This window comes from Papio anubis, unplaced genomic scaffold (assembly GCF_008728515.1).
Source record: "Papio anubis isolate 15944 unplaced genomic scaffold, Panubis1.0 scaffold42, whole genome shotgun sequence".
Classification (NCBI taxonomy): domain Eukaryota; kingdom Metazoa; phylum Chordata; class Mammalia; order Primates; family Cercopithecidae; genus Papio; species Papio anubis.
In genome coordinates this window covers 229,533-256,732 of record NW_022164369.1, presented here as the reverse complement: position 1 = coordinate 256,732, position 27,200 = coordinate 229,533, and the positions used below count along the sequence as shown (strand labels likewise).

Below are 27,200 nucleotides of genomic sequence, written 5' to 3'. Positions count from 1 at the left end.
AAACTTATCTGACCTGTCAAAAATGAATAATGGTACTGGAGGACATTTGTAAATCATGGCAGATGCCAAGGTCTTGTTTTGTTCTATTACATGTCCCTGACAGTATTTTCAATGCATCTGTAACCTCCCTGAACCTTGGCAGGTTGTAGACCAGAAAGTCTCCACGCGCTTCCAATCCAAGGATTTTTCAGGTATGCAAAGACTACAAGTAGTTGTTTTTTCATCTATGGGTTAAAGGATTTGGGAATAGGATAAGAAAAAATAATCCTCCTTCCCATTAGGGAAAGGGAGGTATCAGCAAGATCAGAGCAAGACCAGCAAGTAGAGATGGACTCATTTCAGGACAGAGAGTGAGATAAGCAGGTTCAGTGTGGGACATTTTCACCATGTGTGTCCTCGATGCTGCTCCCAGGCTGATTCTGGATTTATCATGGTCTAGTCTTTAGGGCAAGAAATCAGCAGAGAATCCAAAAAAGCAAACTCTTTATTTATTTATTTATTTATTTTATTTTCTTATTTTTTTGAGATGGAGTCTTGCTCTGTCTCCCAGGCTGAAGTGCAGTGGCGCGATCTCGACTCACTGCAAACTCCACCTCCCGGGCTCAAGCAATTCTCTGCCTCAGTCTCCCAGGTAGCCGGGATTACAGGCGTCTGCCACCACGCCTGACTAATTTTTTTGTAATTTTAGCAGAGACAGGTTTTCACTACCTTGTCCAGCCTGGTCTTGCACTCCTGACCTCATGATCCACCCGCCTCGGTCTCACAAAGTGCTGGGATTACAGGCGTGAGCCACCGCGCCCAGCCAGGAAACTCTTTATTACCAAACCACCCTGTCCCACAGGTTAATGATATGTTTATATACATGTGAGTCATGCTTAATTGGTTCAACTTCTTCAGCAAAGGACCTACAAAGATGGACAACATGGGGCAAAGTACACATGGAATTCATAAAAATTTGGGTTTGAAACCCAAAGTTAGCAAAAGACTTAATCTTTCTGGATCTCAGGGGGTTTGGGGTTGTTGATGCTGTTATTTTATTTTTTTTGAGACAGAGTCTTGATCTTTCACCCAGGCTGGAGTGCAGTGGCATGATCATGGCTCACTGCAGCCTCTATCTTACTGGGCCCAAGTGATACTCACCTAAGCTTCCCAGGTTGCTGGGACTACAGGTGCATGCCACTATGCCTGGTTAATTTAATTTTTCTGTATTTTATAAAGACAGGGTTTTGCCATGTTACCCAGACTGGTCTCAAGTGATCTACCTGCCTCAGCCTCCCGAAGTGCTGAAATTACAGGTGTGAGCCACCTCACTCGGGCAATCTCAGTTACTTTATCTAAAAATTGGAGGTAATCACACCCCTGTACAATACTTTTAAGTTTAAATTATGCTATTTAAAGCCCTTGGCACATAGTATTCCCTCAATAATCTTTTTTAAAAATAAATTTCCTAAATTGCTGAAGCTTAGTATTTTAAAGTACAGGCTTTTTCTTGATTATAGGAAGCATTTTAATGGAAAATTTCAGAAAGGCATTACAGAGTTCTCTGACTTTTTATACCTAGGATAATCAATATAATTTAAGCTCTTATTGATGACTTAACAATGACTATGCTTTTTTGCTATACAGGGATTTTTATGTGGGGTATATGCTTTCTGGGGTATAGATGACAGTTCTCCCCAAATGGTGTTAGACAATTCTGCTTTTCAAGGTTTTCTGCTGGGTTTTTCTAATATCTTCCACCCTTTTCCGTTTTGTTTGTTATTTATTAACGCTGTTGGCTTGCCTGTCTGATCTCCATCATCATGTCTGTTATACCTAAGCTGCTGTTATCTAGGAAATCATATAAGCAAATATCTCAAAGTTGTCTACCAAAGATATGGCCTTGGCCCTCTCTCACTAGTTAACAGAACTTTGATTTTTTTTTTTTTTTTTTTTTTTGAGACAGAGTCTCGATTTGCTGCCTAGGCTGGAGTACAGTGGCATGATCTCGGCGCACTGCAACCTCCACCTCCCAGGTGGAGTGATTCTCCTACCTCAGCCTCCCAAGTAGCTGGGCTTACAGGTGTGCACCACCATGCCCAGCTAATTTTTGTATTTTTAGTAGAGACAGAGTTTCACCATGTTGGCCAGGATGGTCTCAACCTCCTGACCTCAGGTAATCTGCCCATCTCAGCCTCCCGAAGTGCTGGGCTTACAGGCATGAGCCACCATGCCTGGCTTAGAACTTTGATTTTTAACTGGGCACATTACTGCCCAGGTTAAAAACTAAACTAAGCTATATTTCCCAATTTTCCCTGTTGCTAGCTGTGGCCATTGACTGATTTCCAACCAGTAGGCTATAAGCAAAGTGTTGGACTTCAGGGGAATTTCCTAAACAGGGAAAGGACTTACTGTCCTTCCTTTCTAACTTCAATCTGCTGCTTGAAACTGGAGTTTCAGCAGCCATCTTAGGCATGGGGATGAAGGATATATCCAGTGGATGAAAGAGTGGAAAGCTAGCAGGCATCTGGGTCCCGATGACATGCAGCTGTCATCCCAGCTTTGGACGGACCACCTGACTATGCTCATGGATCTCATTTAAACTGGGTTACTGGGACTCCACACCACAGATAACCCACCTCCCACAAGCTTCTTAGAAGTATATGCAAAATTAGAGTAAATGTGCTCTGAGTGACACTCTGTGTGACAAGAAACAGCAGTCATTTTAGGGCAAGAGTTTTGTGTCAGGGATTTTAGCTCAGAGCCCTTTTCTGCTTTCTTCATGACTGTTGGTTATGTTCTAGATACATCAGGTTGTTGAATATGTGACCTCCTGTCCTTTAGGTAAAAAAGCCAAGTCTCCACATGAACACATGAGAGCACATGTGACAGAAGTGAGGACAATGACCCCATGTAGCCTGTGGAGCCCACTATTTTGAGTCATAGTCTCTAATATGCACACACGTACACACACACACCTTGTCCTCCATAGTCAATAATGAGGGAAATTTGACACATTACTAAAATCTGTGTAATAATGAACTATAGTATAATAATGCTCTATTGTGCTGCTTTTGCCTAAACAAAAGTGCCTGAAAGATTTTTTTTTTTTCAAGCAGGGGAGGAAAAATGTGGGTGAGAGTGTCTGGAAATGCCTCTGGGAAAACAAAAAGGAAGCAAGTATGTGACGTTTCTCTGTTGATGTCCACAGCCAATCCTTGCAGTAAATAAGACTTCACCTGTTTGTTACAATGATTTACTGAGATGATATACAAGAAGATTATCTGTATGAAAATGCTCACTTTTATCATCATCATTATTAGCCATGATGATGAACAACGAAATTTTTGATCATTGGATTTTTTTTTGTCTAACACTAAATGTATTTTGGCACCTATCTCCATCTGGACCCATCTATAATCTCTTTTGGAAAACTGTGAAAAGGACTACTTACAATGAATATGATACTGTCACAGGGTGATTTCCATGGCTATTCCTGTTGGGGAGAACTTAACTTTAGAAAAAGAAGATTCATTTATAGGCTCATCAAAAATATATAAAACCACATGACGACTAAGTTTCCCTCCTTTGCCCAAACAATAAATGTGCTAGTGACATTTAGTGACCATGCTTACAGCCATCAAGACTTTAACAATGGAATCATATTGGAAGGAAATATTTTCTTGATACTCATCAGAGCTAATTCCAGACAAGCCATTTTTTAAGAATTCCTCCCCACTTCTATCCCATATTCAACCCTTCTCATGTAATCATCTAAATAGTCTCAGCAATAGAAAGAATTAGAGAAATGTAACATATAAAAGTGTTTTATCCAGTTTTCTTAATTCTCTATTCACTTGACAAATGCAAATGTACGTAAATAGGTGCCGTCTGGATGAGTAATACATGCATACATGAATACGAGTGTGTGTGTGCAAGAATTCCGCAGACGGTCATTTATGAACATAGAAAGGTAAAGGCAACAAAGGCTTTAAAAGCTTTAAATGAAAGCTGGCTAAAGAAGAGAGGGGCAGCAAAAGATCAATGAACAAAACATCCAATAGAGAAAGAGACAGAAAAGAATAAAGAAAGAGAGAGAGTGGGGTGTGGAGCAGTAATGAATGAGGAAAAGAAAAGGCCTGGGCATTGAGGGAAGCTGTAGGCAGCCCCCGGCCGGCTGCTGCTGCTGGAAGCTGGACAAGAGGGAACAGATTTCAGCAGCAGGGAGCCCTAATCTGTCAGCAGCAGTTCCTTCATGTGTGACCAGCCAGCTCAGCTTGGAGACCGGTGCCAGTCTGGGCGAGCTAACCCCACTATGTCCTCCCGGAAGAGGACGCGCCACCAAAAATTACTGAAAGCCGAGGGAAGGTTCTCTTGCTAGCTCCCGCCACATATCTTCCTTGGCTTCTCCCGTGCCCTATCTACAGTGCTGTTCAGATCCCTCAGCAGTCATCCTAAATACCCTGCTTCTTCCAAATCCTTGTCGGCCACATCAGATCCTGGAGAATTTTCTCCAGGACATGACCACCTATGCATCCCTGACAGCACCATTTGAGAGGAAACAAAGAGAAAGACTCAAACCATTATCTATTTAAATTGTGCAAGATCTCATGTAGATGCAAAAGCCACACAACCATCTCTGCTCTCAGGAAGCTTATGTTAGTTAAGTTGACCTTGCACAGCTGTGGTCCAGCCCTCACTCAGGCTTCCAGTCCATGTCTGTAACCAGAAATGACAGCACTCCAGCTTTCTGGCAACTCATCCCCATCCTTACCCCCACCCAGGCAGCCTTTATCCTCTGGTGGGAAGAGAGAGCAGATGGAGAAATGACTCCCACTCAATTCCTAAATAATACCAGCTTCAATTCCCATTAACTGTGAATTCGCATCCTTGTCTAGGTAAGAACCAAGGGAGCAAGAGCCGTGGGGACATTGGCAGGCCAGGGCAAAGGTTAACAGCAAAGCCCTGGCTGCCTGCCAGCCCTTCTGAGGATGTGCCCAAGCAGTGGAGAGGCAGCATGCTCTAGCAAAAAGCACTGCTCCTGCCATCAGGACACCTGGCTTCTGTGCCTGCCCAGCCTCCAACAGAGAAGTGACCGCTCTGAGACTGTGTTTTCACATATGTAAATTCCATCCTACCATCTATTCATTAAGAAGACATGCATTGAAAGGGTTGGATTTCATGAGCACTAAAGACTCTTCCGGCTCTAATGCTCTGATGCTAAGGAACGTTGAGTTTTCTTTAAAGCTTCCTTCATGTGCTGCACAGTGAGGGGCTGAAATCCAGGACCCCCGAGGCAGATCAGGCCAGACTCTGGCATCACACAGCCTGAGCTGGGGATCCCTGGGCCTCGGGTTCCTTAAAAACATATAAAATGAGAATAATGATTCCTGTCTTTTCATTCCTGCTTTTCTATCTGATAAATATTTATCAATTGCCTACTTATCAGGCACTGTGCTGGGAATACAAAGGTTAAAAAAACACCTTGCTGTCATTGAGCATGAATTCTACTGGGAGGAGGGAGACGACAAAATATTTCAAAATATAATTTATACAGTATATCAGATAAGTGCTATGGCAAAAAATAAAGCAGGAGAAAGGGACAGAGCATGCTTGGGAGGGTGGGGAATACAACTCGCCCTTTTAAACAGGGTGATCAGGGAATGTCTCTCGAGGACATTTGCATCAGGATTTTTGCAGGGATCAAATTAGGTAACTGCACAGCACTGGGGATGCAGTAAGTACTCAAAAAGACAACTAACGTTAGAGTTCATAACTTTCACAGCCTGGCTGACAACCGGGGCTGATTTAAATATATACCTATGACCCGCTTTTTAACCCATGCCATTGTCACCAACCCACGTCCTTTCTGAGGCGGAATCTGTTTTCAGAATGAGGCTTGTCTGCTTTCTCCACTGAGAGCCATTGCCCTTCTCTGGTTTGCTTCTGTCTTCAAGACCATCCTATTCCTTCCCATAGACCATATTCCATCTGTATCTTCTTCCCCTGCACAGATGTGCATTCTCCATCCCACCCACTGTCTTCGGTTAAATGTAACTCTTTCCCCACTCACTCGCCCTTTGTATCCCCTGCCCTCTCCTCCAAATCATACTAAGTTTTTAAAGGACTGATAGTTTGGATGTTTGTCCCCTCCAAATCCCAAGTTGAAATGTGACCCCAATGCTGGAGATTGAGCTGGTGGGAGGTGTTTGTGTCACAGATGTGGATCCTTCATGAATGGCTTGATGACCTGCCCATGGTCATGAGTGAGTTCTCACTCTATTAATTGATGTGAGAGCTGATTGTTTGAAGAGCCTGGCATCTCGTCCCCTCACTCTCTTGCTTTCTCTCTCACCATGTGACATGCCTGCCCCCCCTCCACCACTCCCCACCTTCCACCATGAATGGAAGTTTCCTAAGGCCCTGACCAGAAGCAGATGCTGGCACCATGCCTCTTGTACAGCCTGCAAAACTGTGAGCCAAAAAACTTATTTATAAATTATCCAGCCTCTAGTATTCCTTTAAAGCAATGCAAAATGGACTATAGGAATCCATTTTGGACTTCATCGAAATGCAAAAAGGAGGGAGGCGAAGAGAAAAATAAAAGGGAGGAGAAAGAGGAAGAATAACAAAAAAGAGACAAAGGAAAAAAACACCAGCTGTATTATGGGTGAGTTTTAAATCTTAAAAGTCAGCCACAGAATTAAATAGTGATTAAGGAAAGAATACTGCAGGGGGTCTCAGTGTTAAATACTTGAAAATGCCTTTCACAAGTTTGAGTTCAGGGAGAAGAAGCAACAATCACTTACTGAAATGACCATCTATATGTCTGATATGAGGAATGTGAAAGACTTGAGGAAAACAGAAGAGCTTGAATCATCCTCCCATTCAATGATTGTTCTGTACACAGCTAACACATGCTTTGTTATGCCTGAACAACAATAAGCATTGAATGTATCTTTTAGGATAGTTATTAGGTTCTTCAATTATTTTTCCCAACTTATATAACCTTTTACACTACTGAGCAGATAAAGTCATTCCCTCCCTCTATATACAGGTGTGTGTCATTTTACTAAATATTTTGTATTAAAATTTGCATTTTTATGCATATACATAAAAATGTAGCTTTCCTTAGACTCTGGTGCACTTCTTTAATAAGATGACAGGCCACTGTGCCAGCTATACTGCTTATTACTATGCATTCATGTAACCTTTTTGTTGTTTCACATGTAAATTAGATGAAGTGAAGTGAACCTATAACATGTGCTTTCCTTACCATAAATCTGCCTGTGCTTGGCACTCATCGAACATTTAATAACAAATAAGAGATGGGCAATGACCAGCTCTTGCCCATAGTGTCTAAAAACTAATTGACTCAATTCCTCATTTATTTTTTAACCTTTCAGCACTTTCCAGGCCAAGAGTCAAATGAGGATCCCATGGGAACAATCTGGCTCATACATTGGTTCCAAAGATGGGGAATTTGCCTCAAGGTTGTAGGAAGATTGAGCTTATCATAGCTCTTTCATTAAGAACCTAACAAAGTACTTTTTTTCACATCAGTTATTCAAAGTCACTCTTCCCCATCCCTCAAAGGCTGGGCTGGGAGGACCCAGCCTTTTGAGATGGCAACTTTCACTGGGAAAGAAGAATTTGGGGAAGAAGGAAACAAATGTTGAGTAGAAAAACCAAAGACACTGGGGAAAAGTAATTAGGCAAGATTCATAAGAGGTTTGCTATATTAAGATCCATCTATCTCAAATAGCATACGTCCTTTCTACAAGTTCCAAAAGTAGCTCTGTATGAAGAGAAGCAGCGGGCTCTCAGGACAGAAAGAGAGCACAGAGGTACGTGGCAGGTGTACTATCACGTGAGTGACAGAAACAGACCATCGGAGATTACAGAGTACATGGAGAAGGAAAATAACCACTAACTGCTCCTTGGAGAAATGATAAATGGAAAATGTAGACAGGTGCCTACCAATAACTCACAATTGCTTCCCAGCTCAGGGGAATGAAGATGGGTTTGGAAAATTTATCTAATCATTTTCTAAACATTTTCAGATCATCTGGTACCAAAAGGTGTTTAGACTTTTCTCAAGAACCAAGAAAATTCTTCCCTTAGAGAATATATAGCATAAGAAATTCTCCAGCTCTTTCAATCAAATAAAGTTATCAGCTGGAATAAAACTCTCTTAGTATGTCTTGGGCTATAGTAGAGGGCATCGTATTATATTTATTAATAAGGCACAAATGAATGCTATGAAGTTCCAACAGAAAATTAATTTTTATAAATATACAAAGTAGAGTTGGCAGATTTAGCAAATAAAAATACAAGAGCCCCATGAAATCTGAATTTCAGATAAATAACAAATATTCGTTTGGTATGAGTATGTCCCACGCAATATTTAGGACTGACTTGTGCTAACAAAATTATTCATTGTTTATCTGAAATTCAAATTTAACTGGGCTTAAGTATTTTTCTTGCAACCCTGGCAAAATGCCTCCTCCAGGCAACCCAGAAGCTATCTGGAGATAATCACTAAGTCTATAACAGGACAAGCTTCAAGGAGTTAAGAAGTTATCAGTGAGGAATTTGGATTCACACCTGATAAATAATGTCATTTGATAGTGAATTGAAATAAGGATCCTCTCTGAGAAGGATTTTGTGCCATAAAAATATATTCTTCCTTTGGTAACTAACAAGTGAATCACTTGAAATGCATGTGTCTCTTTGGGATTCAGCTATATCGTATAACCTCTTCTCTCCATCCCCTAAGTGTAGACTTAAGAACTTCCCCCACATGGAAAGAAAGCTGCAGTCTGGACAGGTGTGAATGACAGCTGTACCTCCCGCTACAATGCTTCCAGCAGGGAAAGGGGCCTATGAATGCTACTACCTTTTCAGGTGGCAGGAGAAGCCACTTTCCTAACTCTACATCCCTAGTGTCATCCTGGGGCTGGACCACTCCTAGAAATCTCCCAGAGAGCCTTCCTCCCTACTGTGGTTGCTGAGAGGAGAACAGCAGGCTGAAGGAAAAGTCATCCTTATAAAACAACCAGCCATTTGCAGCAATTTTATTTGCAAAGATTTCCTGCTGTGCCTAAATGGTGTGGCTGCTTGGTTTGTTATTTAAAAGAGTGACCCTAGTGAGACCAGAGCTCTGAAGAGGGTGGAGAGTCTGATTCAGACCAGGGTAAGTAGGAGGAGCTTGAACTGAATGTGCGTAATTGAATTCCACTGCTGTTTTTGAGCGTGCTGTGCCTGGTGATAAAACTGCAGACTTGGGGCTAACTCTATAAACCCTTTAGTCAACTCCAATCCTTTCTGGGTCCTGCTAGGAAACTATATTAAAATATTCTCAAGACAGGGCAGGGATGGAGAGTCAAAAACCAGAAGATATATTTGGATGGAGAGGAAGGAAAAGAAAGACAATAGAGATAAAGGAAGAATGCAGGTATACGGACAGGGGAGACATCCAAGAGATGTCCAAATGTCCAGATGCAGAACCCAAGTAAAGGCAGGGAACTGGGGCAGTTTGCAGAGGAATTGCTTTAGTGGAGAAGTAGGTAGGTAAATCTGAAGACACTTATTAAGCAGTACATTTGGGAAATCAAGTGAAGCTGGACTCCCTCTCTTTCTCAATCTCTCTGCTCTACACTGGTGCCTGAAGAACTGAGGAATAATAATCCTTGTTCCCTGTAGGACGGCTACACTGGAGAAGATGGATGTGGGCCTCTAGGACTGAGTAGGGCCCCCTTCCTGGGTGGCCACATGGGAGCATCTCAGGCCTCAGAGAGATGGCAACAAAGGTTAAAACCAATTGCGATTTCAGAGATATGTGGTTAGAGAGCAGGCTTCAGAGATGACATTTACACTGTAATGTAACATAAGCCAAGCAGGAAATAATAATATCTGCAGATCATTGTTTACCCAGCAGAAGTTTTAAGTTAAAAGCAGGCATTCCTGGGCCATATTTATGAGCTTGAAGGTAACATTCACTTGATTTCTTCGTGTTGTTGGGCAGATGTTTTAGTCTCAGTAGTCCTTCATTGTTAGCTTTGATTTTAATTAGCAAACGTTTGGGAAAATAATCTGAATCAGATTTGAATTTAACACTAAAAGCAGTGGGAGGAAAACCAAAGCTACAGAACTGAATCAACAGTACATTTTTCAAGGGAATCTTTATTATCTTGCAGGAACGGAGCAGAACGGGAAGGCTCCTGCAGAGCAGGTGTGCATTGAGACTTGGAGGGCGTCATTCACTTCCCTGTGCCATGCACTGTGCAGGAAATGGGGTCAGAGAAATGAGTGCTATGGGAAGGTCACTACTCTCACAAAGCTCACAGGGAAGGGAGATAATAAAACATGCAATTGCCAGTTTGAAGAGTGGCTTTATCGGAAAAATACAAGATGCAGTGAAGGCATATAATGTAGTGCTGTTAGTCCAAGGCTCAGGGAAGACTTCCCAGCAGAAGTAATGCAAAGACTGAAGCCTGAGGAATCTGAGGAATGAAGAGCATGAGGCAGGTAAAGGAACATCAGCACCTGTGTTTGGTGGGAAGGGGCACACTGGAGAGTAAGTTTGAAGCAAAGAGAGGAAAGAGCTGAAAGCAAGAGAGAGCATGGCGTTTTCGAAGAACTAAACTAAGTTCAGTGTTGCAGGAAGGTAGTATGCAAGGCAGAGAAGAGCATGAGAGAATTTTGGAAAGACTGGCAGGGCCCATGAGGCTGAAGGCTTTATAAACCATATTCAAGAGAATGGACCTCATTATAGGAGCAATGAAAAGTCCCTGAAAGGTATTAAGGAAGAGAATGACAAAATCACATTTTTAGTTTTGATCACCCTGGCTGCAATGTAGATTGAAAATCAGCAGAACTGGGAGGAGAAAGATCATGTAAGAAGCCCTGCAGTAATGCACGTTAGAAAAAATGGACTGGGATGTTGTAGGAGAGATTAAAACAAGAATGGCATTCTAGAGGTATGGGGGGACTAAAATCCAGGGCAAACAGTATGATTGACTATGAGGTGTCAGGGATATGGAACCAAGGGCATCTTGGAAATTTTTATTTTAGGTAACTTTGTAATAGGATATATCATTTACAGGCAGTGCAGATTTGGCTAGGAGAGGATGGGAGACTAGTAGGAGAAGAGTCAGAAGTTCAGCTTTGGATACTGTGAGTTCTAAGTGGCCATGGAATCCAAAGAAACATATCTGGCCACAGCTAAGGATACAAATTTAGAGCTCAAGGGAGAGGTTCCAGCCAGAGATGTCACTTTGGAAAATATACAGACATTAATTGTATCCTTGGGAATGGATGAGAAAGAAAGAGGGTCTAGGACAGAACCCCAAGAAGTGCCCATATTTAAGGGATGCATAAAACAGGAGTGTGCTAAGAAGCCCCAGATGGAACTGGAATAGAACGAAACTAAAGAGGTAGAAGAAAAACCAAGACAATCTGTACCAAGCAAGGTGCAATACCCAGGGATGATGGATAGAGCAACCTCTGGAGAGTTCATGGTGGAAAAATATCAGGATTGAATCACAGATATAACTACTGTGAACCTGGTTTGAGTTTCAACTCTGAATTGAAGCTCTATTCTACAGACTGCAGTCCAGCTCCCTTCTAGAAGTTACCCATGCAACCTCCACTATATGTTTTTCTAGCATCCCAAGTATACCTTTTAATATTTTATTTATTAAGCTAGATGGTGAGTACCTGAGTATGCACTAAGTTTTTCTGAATACCTTTCTGTACGTCTTAATACAATTAAAAATAACTTCAAATGGATGTCCAAAACATTGTTGAATGAAAGAAGTCAAGCTATTGAACAGCAAGTATACTTATATTTCCATATATGTAACATCGTAGATTTATATCCATATAAATGTACACGCACAGAGAGATATCTAGAAAGATGTTCACTAATTATTTCTACAATGATTATCTCCAATTAATTGGATTTAAGGTCATTTTTATTTTTAAAACACACTTCTTTATGTTCTATTTAGTTTGAATTTTTGTAATGCACATACATAGAAGTTTTATACAAATAGTAAAACCACAAAAGTGTAGTATAGAATCTTCTACCCCACATAGTCATTTATTACCCCGCGGAGGAGGCACTGCAGTCATGGCTGGGTTATGCAAGGTGAGGTCTTGCTAAGCAAACCAGACTAAGAGCAACCATAAAAGCCGCCTCTACAGCAGCATCCTAACCCTTAAAGGCAGAGGCTGGAAAAGCAAAAGAGACAAAAACCAAGCCTGTTTCTTTAAGGGAAGAATATCCTTCATATGACTACAGATCCGCATAACCTGTTCTTCAATCTTTCTACAATACGGCAACATTCGAAAGGTAAGTGGACTGGTCCTCCCTTATTTGTAAGTCTCCTGCATCTTTCCTGGTGATCAAGTAGTACTTACAGATCAGAGAGGCCTAGGTTCAACTCCAAACTGACCACTCACTGGCAACATGACTTTGCATAATTTATGCCTCCAAGCCTATTCTCTTGTATTGTAAAATAGAAACAATTGTTAAAACCTGACTTATGGAGTTATTTTGAGGATCAAATGAAGCCAAACGTGCAAAACCCTTAGAGTAACATGTAACACATAATAAGTGCTCAATAAGTGAAAGTTGTTTTGGCAAGGTGGGATCCAAAACACTCCCCCAATCATGACCAATTGCCATGTCCAGGGCCAGGCTTCAACCTGCTACCATCTTGAACTATTCTTCCTGCAGTTTCTGAACTTCCAACCTGTCTTTGAAGCTCCCCTCTCATCTCCACCATCAATGCGCCCTCTGTTCCACACTCACCTATTTAGCATATTGGACTGGTAGATTCTCTTCTCATGGGTATTGTAACAACTGCTTTTGGGCTCAGGGATGAAGCTGTGTTCGGACAGCATGTCAGAAGCAGCAGTGGTGATTATGGCAATTCCATCTCTCACTCTGGCGGGGAGGCCGTAGTCCCATTCATCATATGATACAGAGATGAGCCCAGTGGGGAACTCCGCAGGCACTGTGTCTGTATCCCCTGCCACCAGACTGGGCACGATCCACGTGTAGCCGTAGCCAGTCAGCCCTACTGAGTTGGCCACTTCAAAGATGTAGGTGGCTTCTTCCTTGGTACAGTAAAGAAGAATGATGGGGCTTTGAAGTTTCTTGAGCTGATTCTGGATCTTAGAATCTCCATCGTCCAGGGACATGTCCAGCAGGAGGACTTCCTCTAGCTCCCAGCCCACAAAGCTATTCTCAATGGTGCTGCGGATCTTGTTTACAAAGTCCTGGTAGCCAGGGAAATAGGTGGTGACGATAGAAAAGATGTACCAGTCATATTCTTCCATGATGTTGAGCATTACGGAAGCTTGCTGTTCAATTGATGGGCCAAACTGGAAGAACATGGAGGATTCATCCTAGAAAAAGAACAGGACAAGAAAAGGAAGAGAGAAAAAAAATCAAACCAAAGATGGTAATGGAGATTTTGAACCAAGTGGGTACAAAGATTTGTGTTCATTACTTATTATTTATATAATGCCTTTACAAGTTTGTATTTATAATAAATATTTTAAAATATTTAAATTGCAGACATTTGTAATACCTTTCTTCCAAAAATTGTCTCCTAGACTTTACAGAAAATCAACCTAGGTCTATACTTGCCTTGTCTGAAATCCTTGGGGTTACTGCCAGAGCCTAGGGAAGCTTCCCAAAATCAAATATGTTAATATTTCTATAGCAAAACATATGAAGAATCACACAGTGATTCTAAACGGCCTCATGTCAGTTCAGGTCAGGTTTTGTTGTCAAATGAGCTATACAAACACAAATACAGATGCTCATACAGACATACACATACATACTTTCCATTTTTCAAGGCTTTTGGATTTCTTCCTTGTGAATGTGTATCACTCAGTCACAGAGTGCATAATCCAAAAATGTCATTGATCTACACATAAACCTATCTATGGAGGTGAGATAAGCTCAGTGGTCCAGAAGGTGAATGGTACTCGGGTACAGACATCAGGGAGAAGTATATGTAGTATGAAATTGGATCAGTATATATTCTATAAACATATAAATGTTAAATTAATATCGCATTTAGTTTTCTCTCTAACTTCTGCTCTGATGATAATATATGCAGAAAAGAATAAGGCTCAAACAGTATGTCTAAGCTGCAAGTTAAAATTATTGCCATTTGAACTCATATCTGATTAAGCTTTACTTCAGACATATAGAAGACATGCTCTTTCTCTGACCTACAGGACACCACAGATCTTGGTTTGACCTGGGCATTGCACACACACTCCACTGTCAATTCTGAGCATCTTCTGATTTCTCCTTGCTTTCCAGGGAGAAGCCATTTTAAATGTCTCCCATTTTAAGCTGTGTTTCACCTGCTGTTGTGAGATGTCAAGCCCTGCATTTTATCTCTACCTTTAGCTAGATGAATCCGAAACCACAAAATGAACACCCTCTCAGTCTTGCCCTCCTCTCTTGACTATTTCCCCTGATTTCCTCCTGGGTAATGGCATCTCTTTCTTTGCTCTGTGCCCCCTATCTTCTATCCCATGGCTCATCTCCATTTTATAGCAATCCGGGCTAACAAAACTGTGTCTTTTTCTAAGGGGCAGTTCCTTCTTATCCCCCAATGAGAGCTTCAAAGTACAGTTACAAGTGACCTGGGCTTTTAAACAAAATTATATAGTGGTTTCTTAGTTCAGGAACATATTGTTGCGCAGCTGAGAAATTGCCAAGCATTTCTTCGGCACCCCTTATTGAAAAAAAATACAGACTGGGAAATGTCCAGCTGGCATCCAAAAATCCTGATTCGGCAGTGAGAGCCGCCAGCCCCCGGCTCTGCCTGGGCTGTTTGTTCTTGCAGCTTGAGCTTTTCACGTTTTCCACAGGCTGCCCCGAACGAAACCCTGGATGCTTGGTCATATAGAAGTAATTTTTCCTGCTAAGGGTGAAATGGTGCTCACCAGCACTCTCTTCTCTGAACTTAAAGATGCAGTTGAAGGGGAGCTTCATAGGATCATGTAATTGAGAAAAGCAGGGAGGGTAAGAAGGGTGAGTAGAAAAAAGGGAATGAATTTAAAATAGAATAATTATATCATGTGTATCTATTCCAAACCCTGGCCAGTCCCTGTTCCGAGACTTCTCCTAATACCTGAGTACAACTCTTAGGCAAAGCTGATCTTGTTGATAGGTTATATAACACAGTGGGACTTTGGTCGGAATGTTTGTGTCCTCCCCAAATTCATATGTTGAAATTCTAACTCCCAAGGTGATGGTATCTGATGGTATCAAGAGATGAGTGAGGCCCTCATAAATGAAATTAGTGCCCTTATTAAAGAAGCCCCAGAGAGCTGCCTTGCTCCTTCCACCCCGTGAGGACAGAGCAAGAAGGTGCTGTCTATGAGTCAGGGCATGAGCCCTCCCCAGGCACCAAATCTACTGGCACCTTGATCTCAAACTTCCCAGACTCCAGAACTGCGAGAAATAAATCTTTGTTCTTTTTTTTTTGGAGTCTTGCTCTGTCACCCAGGCTGGAGTATAATGGCGCAATCTCGGCTCACTGCAACCTCCACCTCCCAGGTTCTAGCAATTCTCTGCCTCAGCCTCCCGAGTAGCTGGGATTACAGGCGCCCCCCACCATGCCAGGCTAATTTTTGTATTTTTAGTAGACACAGGGTTTCACCACCTTGGCCAGGCTGGTCTTGAACTTCTAACGTTGTGATCCACCCGCCTCGGCTTCCCAAAGTGCTGGAATTACAGGTGTGAGCCACCGCGCCCACCCAAATATCTGTTCTTTATAAGCTACTCAGTTTATAATTAGCCCAAAAAGACTGAGACAAGTGGGAATCTGGGACAATACAATTTTATTCCAAGAATTGTCAGTGGCCTACAGAGGACGACGACAGGAAAGGAAGACCAGCGGCAGGGTGACACCCCTAGAATAGCTGTCACTTTAAAGAGACACCCGTTTGTTTTTCCTGTCATGCTTCCAGTTAAAGAAAAACTGGGGGATTCCCAAATAAGAAATATTAATACATGAGCTTCCACAAGCCCAGTGGTTATAGCAAAGTGAAGAAATGTTCCAATATGCTTCAAGATGTACAAGCTTGGGATGAAAGGCATCCCAGTGGCAAACAAAGCAGGTCTACCCATTCTGTGATAAATGAACAGATCTTATCACAAGAAGGCCCTTGAATAGATGCAAAGTTCATGTGCTGTGAAACCACAGCTGGCTCAAATACATAGCAAGAGATACAAAAGCCATGAGGGTCCATAGTAAATGGGCTCATGTTAATTAGATTGAATTTAAAAGAAAACCAATCTATTAAATACCGACTTGGCCCTCCCCTCTGTTAGGCTTCTCTTAATACTGTCTCTCCCCCAATTGCAAATGGCTTGTAAAGACACTGCCAGCTACTGTGTGAAGGAAGCCAATGCATAATGAGAGTGAGAAATGAGAAAAATTAATATGGCTCCATCATCCCTCACTACATCCTTATTGTACCTTCTAGTTCTAGTATCCTCCACAATCTGATCTTTTTCCTGATTCCTCTGCCCCCATCAATGCCCAGCTCAACCATTTTATTTTGCCAAGCTCTTATTAAATAAGGATGCTTTACATGACCATTTTACCTGGCACCCAAAGGAGGCTAATGAAGCCAAACAGAAGTCAAGAAACAGAATAATAGCTTGGGCCAATGTTTTCTGGTATAATGAGTAGTCCAGTTATTATTCATTTAGTTGACACATCAATATGGTATACAGTGATCAGGAATGGGACAGCTTTTTTTCAGTAAAACTCTAGGCTAGCTATAAGTTGCAAATGGTGACAGGCTTTGCAAATTATGGCCATAGCCACAAATCAAAGGGCAATCTTCATGTGTGCATAGAAGTGGAAAGGACTGGTGGCCACACATTCATCTTTGCAGGCACCCAGCATGCGCTATGATTACCACAAGTCATCAAGGATGAAGGACAGAGATATAATTCTGTTTGCAGCTCACTATGCTTCCCCACTTACATTTTTATCTCCTAATGTCATTACAAAATGTTGACATGCATGGGTCCTTGGAGCAGTCTCCTCCTAGTGAAGAATCCCAGTCGAATTTATTACCTGAATGTACTCCTTCAATTCACCTCAAGAACATCTTTAACATATTCCTCTATAAAGGGCCACCCTCACAGAGATGAATAAGCAGCACAGGGAAGGTAGAATTGTACACTAGACCCTAACAGTCTAGCACCATAATGTGGGGCCCCCATCACTTTGATGTTTGTGGTGTTTATTTGCTAATAAGAAGAAACAAAAAGAGGTGTTTTTTCATCTTATTATCTGCCTCAGAAAATAATTGTCTAAAAAATTAGCAGTACATAAGATTCCCCTTCTGCATCATCCAGATCCTTTATCGATCCACTTCAGAAATAAAGGATTAAGTGCGCCAGTGGCTGGTAGTGCCCCTGGCAATAGGCTTCCACCCAACACCTTTGGGGACTGTCTCAGCTGAAAAAGCCCACTTCCCCAAAGCCGTGTCCCTTTCCTGGCGTAAATGGCACTGAAAACCTGGCTGTCACAGGTATAAAGACCTAGTCTTCTTGCCCTAACTCTGGACAACTCCAAAGGGTCAGTTTATCTTCAGAATTCCCCCACAGGATTTCTGGAGCTTCCATTAAAACTGCATCACACCTATACTTCTCCTGTCCAGCCTTGTCCAATCTTCCCTTCCCGCTCATGGTGTTGATCTCAAAAGCACCCCCTAATAAAACCCCCTGCACACTAACCTCAGGCTCAGAGTCTGCTTCCCTGGGAACCTGACTCTACCCATTTCCCCCTTTTCAACACCGAAAAGAAATTGCTTCAAAGAGAACATATCTATTTTCAAATACTGAAATGACTTATTTGGTAGAAAGACAAATCTTTGCTCATTAAATTCATTAAATTCAGAGAAGAGAACTGGGAACAAAGAGTAGAAGTATTAAAAGGCATTATTGGGCTCAATATAAGAAATGCATTTGCAAAAATTATAGGTTCTTAAAATGGAATGGGTCTCATAAGGTAGTGAGCTCTCGGTCACTGTTAGCATTCAAACAAGAGCTGGATTATTATCTAACAGAGGGTTGTTCCCCAGTACATGGGCTGGAATATTTTATGATTATCCTTAAGACCCAGTTCAAATGTCAGGTCTTTTATGTATGTCATCTTTTCTAACTTGCCCTAGTCAACTCAGTTCTATCTCCCCTTTGCTTTTATCACATTTTGTACATGCCTCAGTCATCATACTTACACAGTAAACATGCCTACTTGCCTCATCCAACTAAAAATGTTTCTCAAGACTACAAACTATACCTTGTTCATCTCTAGATCCCTAGCTGACACATGACACGTTTTTCTAGTGTTCATTGTATTAATGTTGTAGAAGTTTTGTTTACTGGGTGTGAAAGTAACTGAAATGAATTTGATGATCTCATCTAGTTTCAATTTTTTTTTTTTTTTTTTTTTTAAGATGAAGTCTCACTCTGTTGCCCGGCTGGAGTGCAGTGGCATGATCTTGGCTCACTACAACCTTTGCCTCCCAGGTTCAAGCAATTCTCATGCCTCAGCCTCCCAAGTAGCTGGGACTACAGGTATGCGCCACCACGCCCAGCTCATTTTTTTGTATTTTTAGTAGAGATGGGGTTTCACCATGTTGACCAGGATGGTCTCCATCTCCTGGTGATCCGCCTGTCTCGGCCTCCCAAAATGCTGGGATTACAGGTGTGAGCTACCGCACCCAGCCTCGTTTCTAATTTTTATGCTGACGGCACATATCTACCTCATAGAAATAAAGCACGCCTGAAAAGTTATACATAAACTGTGCTTTTACAAAATGTGAGGGGATCCCTATTGTAGCCAGCCAGACTGACAGAAAATGCTATAGTCACTTATTTACATCTCTTTGTAGCAAACTCCTTGAAAGCAACATCTATACTCATTTCTCCTAATTCCTCTTCTCCCATTCTCATCAACTGACTCCAATTAGACTTTCAACTCCACCACTTCATGGAAACTCCTCTTGTAAAAGGCAGGTGACTTTGATATTGACAACGCCAATGTCCACTTGCAGTCCTCCTTATCTACCAGCAACATTTGATGTCCTTCATCCAATCCCTGCAAGAGTCTGCTCAAGGGTACCAGTGGCTCTGTCTCGACGCCCTAGTCTAATGCTCAACAAAGAAGGATGTTCTTTTGTAAACGTAAGATGTTATTGTCTACCCAAAACCATCAAAGGCTTCCCAGTGTACTACAAAGAACTAGCCAGTACCCTTGATTTGGACCCCCTATTGGCCCTCGGGTCCCAGGCCCTCACTCTGCTCCATGCACTCTGATCTGTCTTGAACGCGCGCACACATCGTTGCTCCAGGCCTTTGCTCTGGCTATTTCCCCTGCCTGAAACACTTTTTCTCCACCTATCCAGGTATCACACATGCACCTCTTCCACGTCTTTACTAAAATCTTGCCTTCCCAACGAAGTGCTCTCAATCCTGACCACACCATGGAATGCTGAAGCCTGTCCTCACTTGTCATAGGCATGTTTGATCCCCTCGTCCAGCTTTGCTTTTTCTTTTTCCCATAGCATCTCTCATCAGACGGACTACATGATTACTTATTTGACATGTTTATTATGAACTCATCTGCCTCTTCCTAATTAAATGTGAGCACCAGGAGGGCAGGGATTTGTATCTGTTTGTTCATTGCTATAACCCAGCACCTAGAATTGAGGTCTGGCCCACAGGGTGCTCTCAGTAAAGATTTGAATTTTTTTAAATGGGGTCATGGATGCTGCAACCAGATAGCTCTCAAATCTAACTTGTCTTTGTTGGCTATCCAATTGTGATTATACTTTTCCAGCATCTTAAAGTCTTTCATATTATTCAAATCTCAGTACTGTATAATATCATAGGGATTTTAATCCTGTTAGGACACTAGTATAGCTTCAGATTAAATCAATCTGGTTTTCCTCCTAGTCTCTTTCCTATTATATTAATAAAGAAAATTCTTCTGTTCTTCTAAATTCAGTTCTTGAGGAGGATCTGTGTCTGAAAAAGTCTAGAACTGTTAGGCTTTCCTTGAGACTTTCTCCACCAGATTAAAGAAGGCAAGTGTAGAAATGATGGGCTAAGAGGCCAGGGTTACCCAGCTGTCCTGAGAAGTTCTGACTATTCCATCTTCACTTCCACATTTAGCAAAGAGTAGGAGCAGAATATGGGAGACAAAAAAATCTCTTTCTTCTCCCATAATAAGGGGAAATACTTTCCTCTACTCATCAAATCCTCAATGATCATCTCCTTTGACAAATAGAAATTCTGATACCACACCATCACTTTGTTCTGGTGACTGAGGCTGGAATTAGTTCCTTAGCATGGCTCTGAATAGTGTCAGAGTTTTGTGAGCAGTGTCTTGCAAGATAGGATAAATTTCTGATGTTCTCCAGCCTCACCATTAATCAAAAACATCATGACTGAAACACACAATGGAAGCATATTGATATAGAATCATGATCTTTCCTGCCTGTTAAATGCCAGACCCATTCTTTTCTTTAAACCCTTGCACACAAAGGAGAACATTCTGAGTTTTCAAAGAAATTCAAGCAGATCTGACAGATTTAAGAGCCACTCTGGATAACTACACAACTTCCGCAGAAGCCAGCATTCTTTTTATTATTTGTTCTTTCAGAAGATAATTGTCCGTTCTACTTGAATTTGGCCCCATTTTCCTCCCTGACTGAGTCTCTCTTTGGATGTGCTTTAATCACCAAATTTAAGCCACAGTAGAGAAACAAACTAAAGGTGTTCATTCACTCTGAGAATGTCTACAAGATTCTTGATATTCTAGGTCACAGAGACAATTTTATGGCCAGAAGAAAGCAATAGGAAGTGTAATAAGAGGAGAAGGAACAGGCAGATTCCCCATCACTAAGATATCCAAATTAATTACAGAATTAAAGTAAGGGAGCAAAGGGCCTGGAGGATAGTAAGAGCACTTCGAGAACGTGTTTGTGCCCCTTTGTAAGGTATCAGGACTGCTAAAATCTTAACAAGGCTGTTTCATTTCATCTTAAAGTAAAAGTCCTTTCCAAGGCCTACTCCATTATGCAAATCAAACCTACTCTCAGACGGACTGACTTGCATTTTTATTAAGAGGTGCCTTTCTATAAGAGAGCAAGCTCTCAAGTTCAGCAACAACCGGGTTCTGTGACTGAATAAACATACTTTTGAATAAACATACTTTTAAGTAAACACAATGGAAGAAGACAGGAAAACAGGAAAGGTTGAAAGAAATGAAATGAGTAGAGAAAGGGTGTGTACATATTGAACTGTTAATTAAGTAGTAGGGTTATCAATATCACACTTAATTTATAAAATCAAGTGTGGTCAACACAAATATAGATCTGGGAATTTATAGAATAAAATGAAAGGCATCATACAATGAAACCTAATAACCAAAAGAAAAAATTGATCTTTTTTTTTTTGGAAGGGAGTCTAGCTCTGTCACCCAGGCTGGAGTGCAGTGGCGCAATCTCAGCTCACTGCAGCCTCTACCTCCCAGGTTCAAGCGATTCTCCTGCCTCAGCCTCCTGAGTAGCTGGGACTACAGGTGTGTGCCACCGCGCCCAGCTAATTTTTTGCATTTTTAGCAGAGATGGGGTTTCACCATGTTAGCCAGGATGGTCTTGATCTCCTGACCTCATGATCCACCCACCTCAGCCTCCCAAAGTGCTAGGATTACATGTGTGAGTCACTGCGCCCGGCCATCATTTCTTCATAGGTATGAAATACTAAATCCAAAATTGCCTTATCTCATCAAAATCATCTTATTTAACCTTAGCTGAAAGGACAGCATCTACAAAAGAACTGTGATTATTACTAAAGAGCAGAGTTAAGTGCAAGCCAGTGATGGCACTTGACGTACTGGCGCATTTTTCAGAGCGAAGATGTTGACATTTGTCTCAAATAAATTAACATTCCCATCTCTTCAAACACATTTGATCAGAACATCACGTTCATATACCAAGGGGAGCAGAGAAGCAGAAGGGTAGAAAAGGCGTGTTTATATTTGATTAAGCGATGAGTGCTAGTGCCTCATATGTTGCTGAAAATAACACAAGCACTGGTTCTAGATACAGTGATCTTGCTTGTGCACATGGGTCTCTTCAAGGGATCCCTGGGAAACAAAGGGCTCTTTGCCTTTCTGTCCCAGCTCCATATGGAGTGGGAGACTAGGCATGGCTGAGTTTAAAATGTGGATCAGTCATGCTTGTTTGGCCACAGATTAACAAGCCATTGTCTCCAAAGGCTAAATCCAGAAAGAAGTTTTCTGAGAAAGCTTTCTCCCCCCACCCCCCCACCAAACATCCAGCAATGTGTTTTTCTAGGTCTCTAGATTGGAAAACTGATCAGTACTTCCTCACATATAGCAAAGTACGGCTGTTCACAATCAAAGAGGCTTTGAATTTATTCACATCTCCCAAAGCAATTTGGTCCTCCATCTAAAAGAGGCAATGCATTTTGAAGGGCTCCAGGAATGAAAATAAAATTGCATAGAGGCAGATTAAAAAAAAAAAAAAGAAAAGAAATCTTCAACAACTTGTCAGCACCTGCATGTCCCAGCTTCATTCAACTATAAGACTTTGAACTTCAGTCACTAAGTACTGCCTTCTGATCTTTAAACCAGGATGGGCCAAGTACTGTCCTCACCAACACCATCTTCTAAAGCTGGCTGGGCTGCTTTAGGCCCAGGATTTGGTGAATGGATTGTGAGCCTGGCTGGGTGCAGACATGGTCACCCAGATGAAGCCTGTCTTTTCGTGTGCCTCCCACGTGCCCAATCCAAGGGACTAAATCACTTCCTCATGTTCTAATTTTTATTCCAGTCTCCAGTGGATGAGGACCCTTATTCAGAGCCTCCAACTACATTGGACAGTCCATGAGAAGTTGCCTAAATCTTTGATTCTGGGCTTCCTATATCTACAGATGCCAGCTGGGGTCTGATACATCTACTCTTTCCTGTTCTATATGAGATGATTAGGCCATTATTAGTGTCAACACATCTATGTTGCCTTTTTCCATTACTACATCAAACTCCTACATACCCACACTAGCCTGAATCCCACCAAGGGGGTTATCTGCTCTTAAATAGGGACTCAGAGCTTGCTGACCTCCACCCTGTGGCAGGCAACCCCATGGCAGGGTTAAGTCCAATCTTTCCTAGCTTCCTGACCCTCCCTAGACCCTGGCCTGCAATACAAATTGTGTTCAGTGTTTGACTGGTTGCATCCAAGTTTATCTGAGATTTTCTTTGTTTGCTTTATACTGAAAATTGCTCTCCTTTTCCAGAATTATTCAACTCCTTCTTTTACTACGGCTCATTTATAGCTGCTGGTTATTAGCACTAAAAATGGATCTTTAAGACTTCCGAGTTTCTAACTGCTTACCTTCACTTTCTTGATCTCTAACTCTCCTGGGAATGGACATGTGAAGTTTCATTGAGAGTGCAACACAATTCACTAGGATGGATGCCCAGCTCCTAACCTCATACAGGGAGAAACACATGAAAACTATTTTTCTAACCACACAATTGTGTCCACAGTCCTAGAAAACAGCCTATCCTTTTCTCTATCCATACAAAAAAAAAAAAAAAAAAAAAGGATATTAGTTTAGAAAGTACAGAATGCTAAGGATTCAGTTGCCAACACAGTCAAGAGACACTCTCTCTGGCCCAGCCCATCCCCTCTGACTTACCAACATCCCTGGAGCCCATCTTGTCCCTGCTTGCTGCAATCAGCACTGCAGCCCAGGCTGTGACCTCCTCCTTCTTTGCCTCCCTTTTTCCACAGTCCTAATTCCACAGATAAAGACCCCATCAGAATGCTCTAACCAGCTAAAACCAGTAGCACAACAAGTGTTGCCATTCTTCCCTGTGGGAACTTGGGGAGCTGAAACGCTGTTGCTATCTCAACTTGACTCTGGGAGATGGGCCAAGCCGGGAAAAGCAGCAGAAATCACTTATAGGAAGTACCAGCGTCGATGGAAATAAGAATAAATCTTTCCCAGAAATAAGAACTTGGCAATTTACTTGGCAAGTAAAATAATGGGCTATTTACTCATTTTTATTTTAAAATTTGTTTATTTGTTTGCTTTCAAACCACATTCAGTGGTCTCCAACATTTCTATCGTTGATGGCATTTCACCTGGATACTTTTCCTCTGGTGGAAGTTGACAAGCAGACAAAGAGGTCTTCGAAAGAAAATGTCATTTGTTATTTCAAACAGAAGGAAACTCGGGGCTTTATTCTTGCCCCCACCCTCGTCAGACTCTGGAGTACACAGTCACTGTTATAATCAGATACTAGTACTTATTAATGGCTAATCTGAATCCTTCACAATGGGGCCCCTGCCTATAAATGAATCATCCCAGACAAGTATGAGTGCGACATGCAGTCTCGATATCTTTAGAACTGGCAGTAAATCAACTCACCTGAAGCTATCAGGCTCACATCGGCCAACTGTGAATTCTGATCCACGCTAACAAAACAAAATGGGGGCATCCTTATGGCGCAGAAATGACATTTTGATGTTAATTCGGTACTGCCTAAAGGTGCCGATCTGCTCATCTTTTACAAGCACAGATGAAACTCTCTGTTAAATGCCAGCCCAAGATCTCAAAGAACAGACACTAATCAGAGCACCCTGAGAACACATTAGTCCAGCTCATAGTAGGACCACAACTAAACCAGTTTTGTAGAATGTAAGTGAAACTAGATTATTTTCCAAGTCTTCAAAGAAAAGCTCACAATTTTCTTCAGTTACGTAAGCCGGTCAGTCCAGCAACCTGACTTTCAGAAATTCATCCCCTTGTCTGTCTTGAGTCCATCATGCTGCAGATTAAGCTCTTTGGCTCTCATGCTCTCCTTGGTGGAAGGCACATGATAAGCCCTCAAAAATATTGTCAGTATGAACAAAACTGATGTCAAGATGGATGATGTTTTGTCATTACCTTGCACGTACAGATTATTACTAAGCCCACTCTCAGTCTTTTCTTCCTGAGCCTAAACAATCTCCCTTTCTAATTCATTTCTTATAGTTCTTATGACAATATTCACTGAGTACTTAGAGAAGGCTCCGTGCTGTCCATGCACTATGTGAATATATTCTCATATTCCATTGCAGTAGGCCCTGATATTTTCTCCATTTTACCAATAGAGAAAGTGAGCTTCAGAGACATGAAGGGACTTGCCCAAGGTAACTGCTGGAAAGAGAACCTATGTAGGTCTGGCTCAGGGTGCACCCAACAACCACTGCAGCATACATTCTCAAATTTCTTTTATTCATCTCTGTAGCTCTCATCTGAACTGTCTACACATCCTTGTTTCATTAGGAAGCACAGAGTGATGACAGTAGTCTAGTAAAAGTCTAACCTCTGCCTAGTATATTACAGAGATAATTTTCATGAATTCCTTACGCTTCAATCCCATGCATCTATCCACTGGCACTGCTAAGTAGTGATGGACTTGGTACACATTATTACTCTGCAGTGTTCTTCTACTGGACATGCATACAACTGATTCTTTGTAACAGTATTGTTTGCTAATCAATCACATATTTATTAAATGCTTATAAGGTGCTGGAGGAAGTAGAAATGAAGTATAAGCCATCATCATCCTCAGGCGAACTAATTGGAAGATAAAAATATATAAAATTATTGATGATGTTCTTTATTTAAATGCCAGCATGAAGTTTAGAATATAAGTATCCCAACAATGGTGAGAAGAGAGGGCACTATGTCTGGAGAACTATATTTTTCAAGCTTCTTTCTACTTATCCCTCTTTTTCCCAGTTCTCCCACTAGTTTTGTGCAGCAAGCTAAGTAAACATCCATGTGCATTTCAATCCAAATGCCAGACTGTGAAAAGAAACATAAGTAACACTGGGCCTTGAACTGTTCCTTGTATTTGTCCTCAGGTGGACAATGAGCCTCTGATATCTACTATCTCAGACAGTCAGGTGAGGGCTAATAGGCATACCATAGAGTATCACGTCCAAATCATAGCTACAGTCTAAATGAATTATACATAAATCTTTTTCCATGATCTACCCGGCCTTTCATTTTCATCTCAGAAGATTAGATTAGTATGACAGGATTTGTCCTTTATGAAGTCAGGCTGCCCAGTTAAAAAACCTTCTTCTCTTCAAATGATTGCAAATTGATTTTGTTAAGATTTTTATTCTTCAGAAAAGCTGGAAGAATGATAATTCCTCATCTCTTCTCTTCTCTCAGTATATTTGATTTCTTTACACTGGCCTTTTCCCTCTAGCCCTCTGATAGTTTTAACAATTATACACACTGATCAGGAAATCAATCAATTATTTCAGTGTTCCTACAGTAGAGATGATGTGGGCTTTCAAATTTAAATCCAAGCAACTCACAAAAGTAGCCTAATGTTGGCCAGGCATGGTGGCTCACGCCTGTAATCCCAACACTTTGGGAGGCTGAGGTGGGTGGATCAGGAGGTCAGGAGAACGAGACCATCCTGGCTAACACCGTAAAACCCCGTCTCTACTAAAAAAATACAAAAAAAAAAAAAAAAAAAAAAAATAGCAGGGCGTGGTGGCGGGCACCTGTAGTCCCAGCTACTCGGGAGGCTGAGGCAGGAGAATGGTGTGAACCCAGGAGGCGGAGCTTGCAGTGAACCGAGAGATCATGCCACTGCACTCCAGCCTCGGGGACAGAGCGAGAATCTGTCTCAAAAAAAAAAAAAAAAAAAAAAAGGTAGCCTAATGCCAGATTTTCCTTCTCCAGTTCAATTGACTAGTTCCTGTGCTCCATTCATTTACACAGACATAGATGACTACCTAAATGCTATCAGCTCTCAAAACGGCCTCCATGTCTATTAAAGAAACGTATTTTTTTTTTTCTAATTTTCTTACTGATGAATCAAGAGTATATTTTAAAGGCTGCTTTTATTCTTGGCACCATGACATAAGTGGATATATACTAGCAATGGCACCCATGTGTATTAACAGTATAAACAGCAACATAGTTTCTCAACTTTTGCCAAAAAAAACCCCCAGCATATTATCTGAGCTAGAGGTATTTCCAGGTACAAACAGAGTAAGGCACAACGTTTTTGTCTGTATGTTGATGCTTATTTTGGTTATATATGTAA

At 41.6% G+C, this 27,200-nt stretch overlaps 1 protein-coding gene across 3 annotated transcripts in view; it reads right to left on the bottom strand.

The window, feature by feature from the left end:
- The window catches only part of GRIN2B (glutamate ionotropic receptor NMDA type subunit 2B), a 431,506-nt gene that overhangs the window by 188,687 nt on the left and 215,619 nt on the right, over positions 1 to 27,200 (bottom strand). For all 3 annotated transcript variants that reach the window (XM_017945683.3, XM_003906037.5, XM_021922065.2), the window contains one exon: positions 12,800 to 13,398. In XM_017945683.3, coding sequence (XP_017801172.1) covers positions 12,800 to 13,398 — 599 coding nt within the window. The remainder of the gene's footprint in view (positions 1 to 12,799; positions 13,399 to 27,200) is intronic.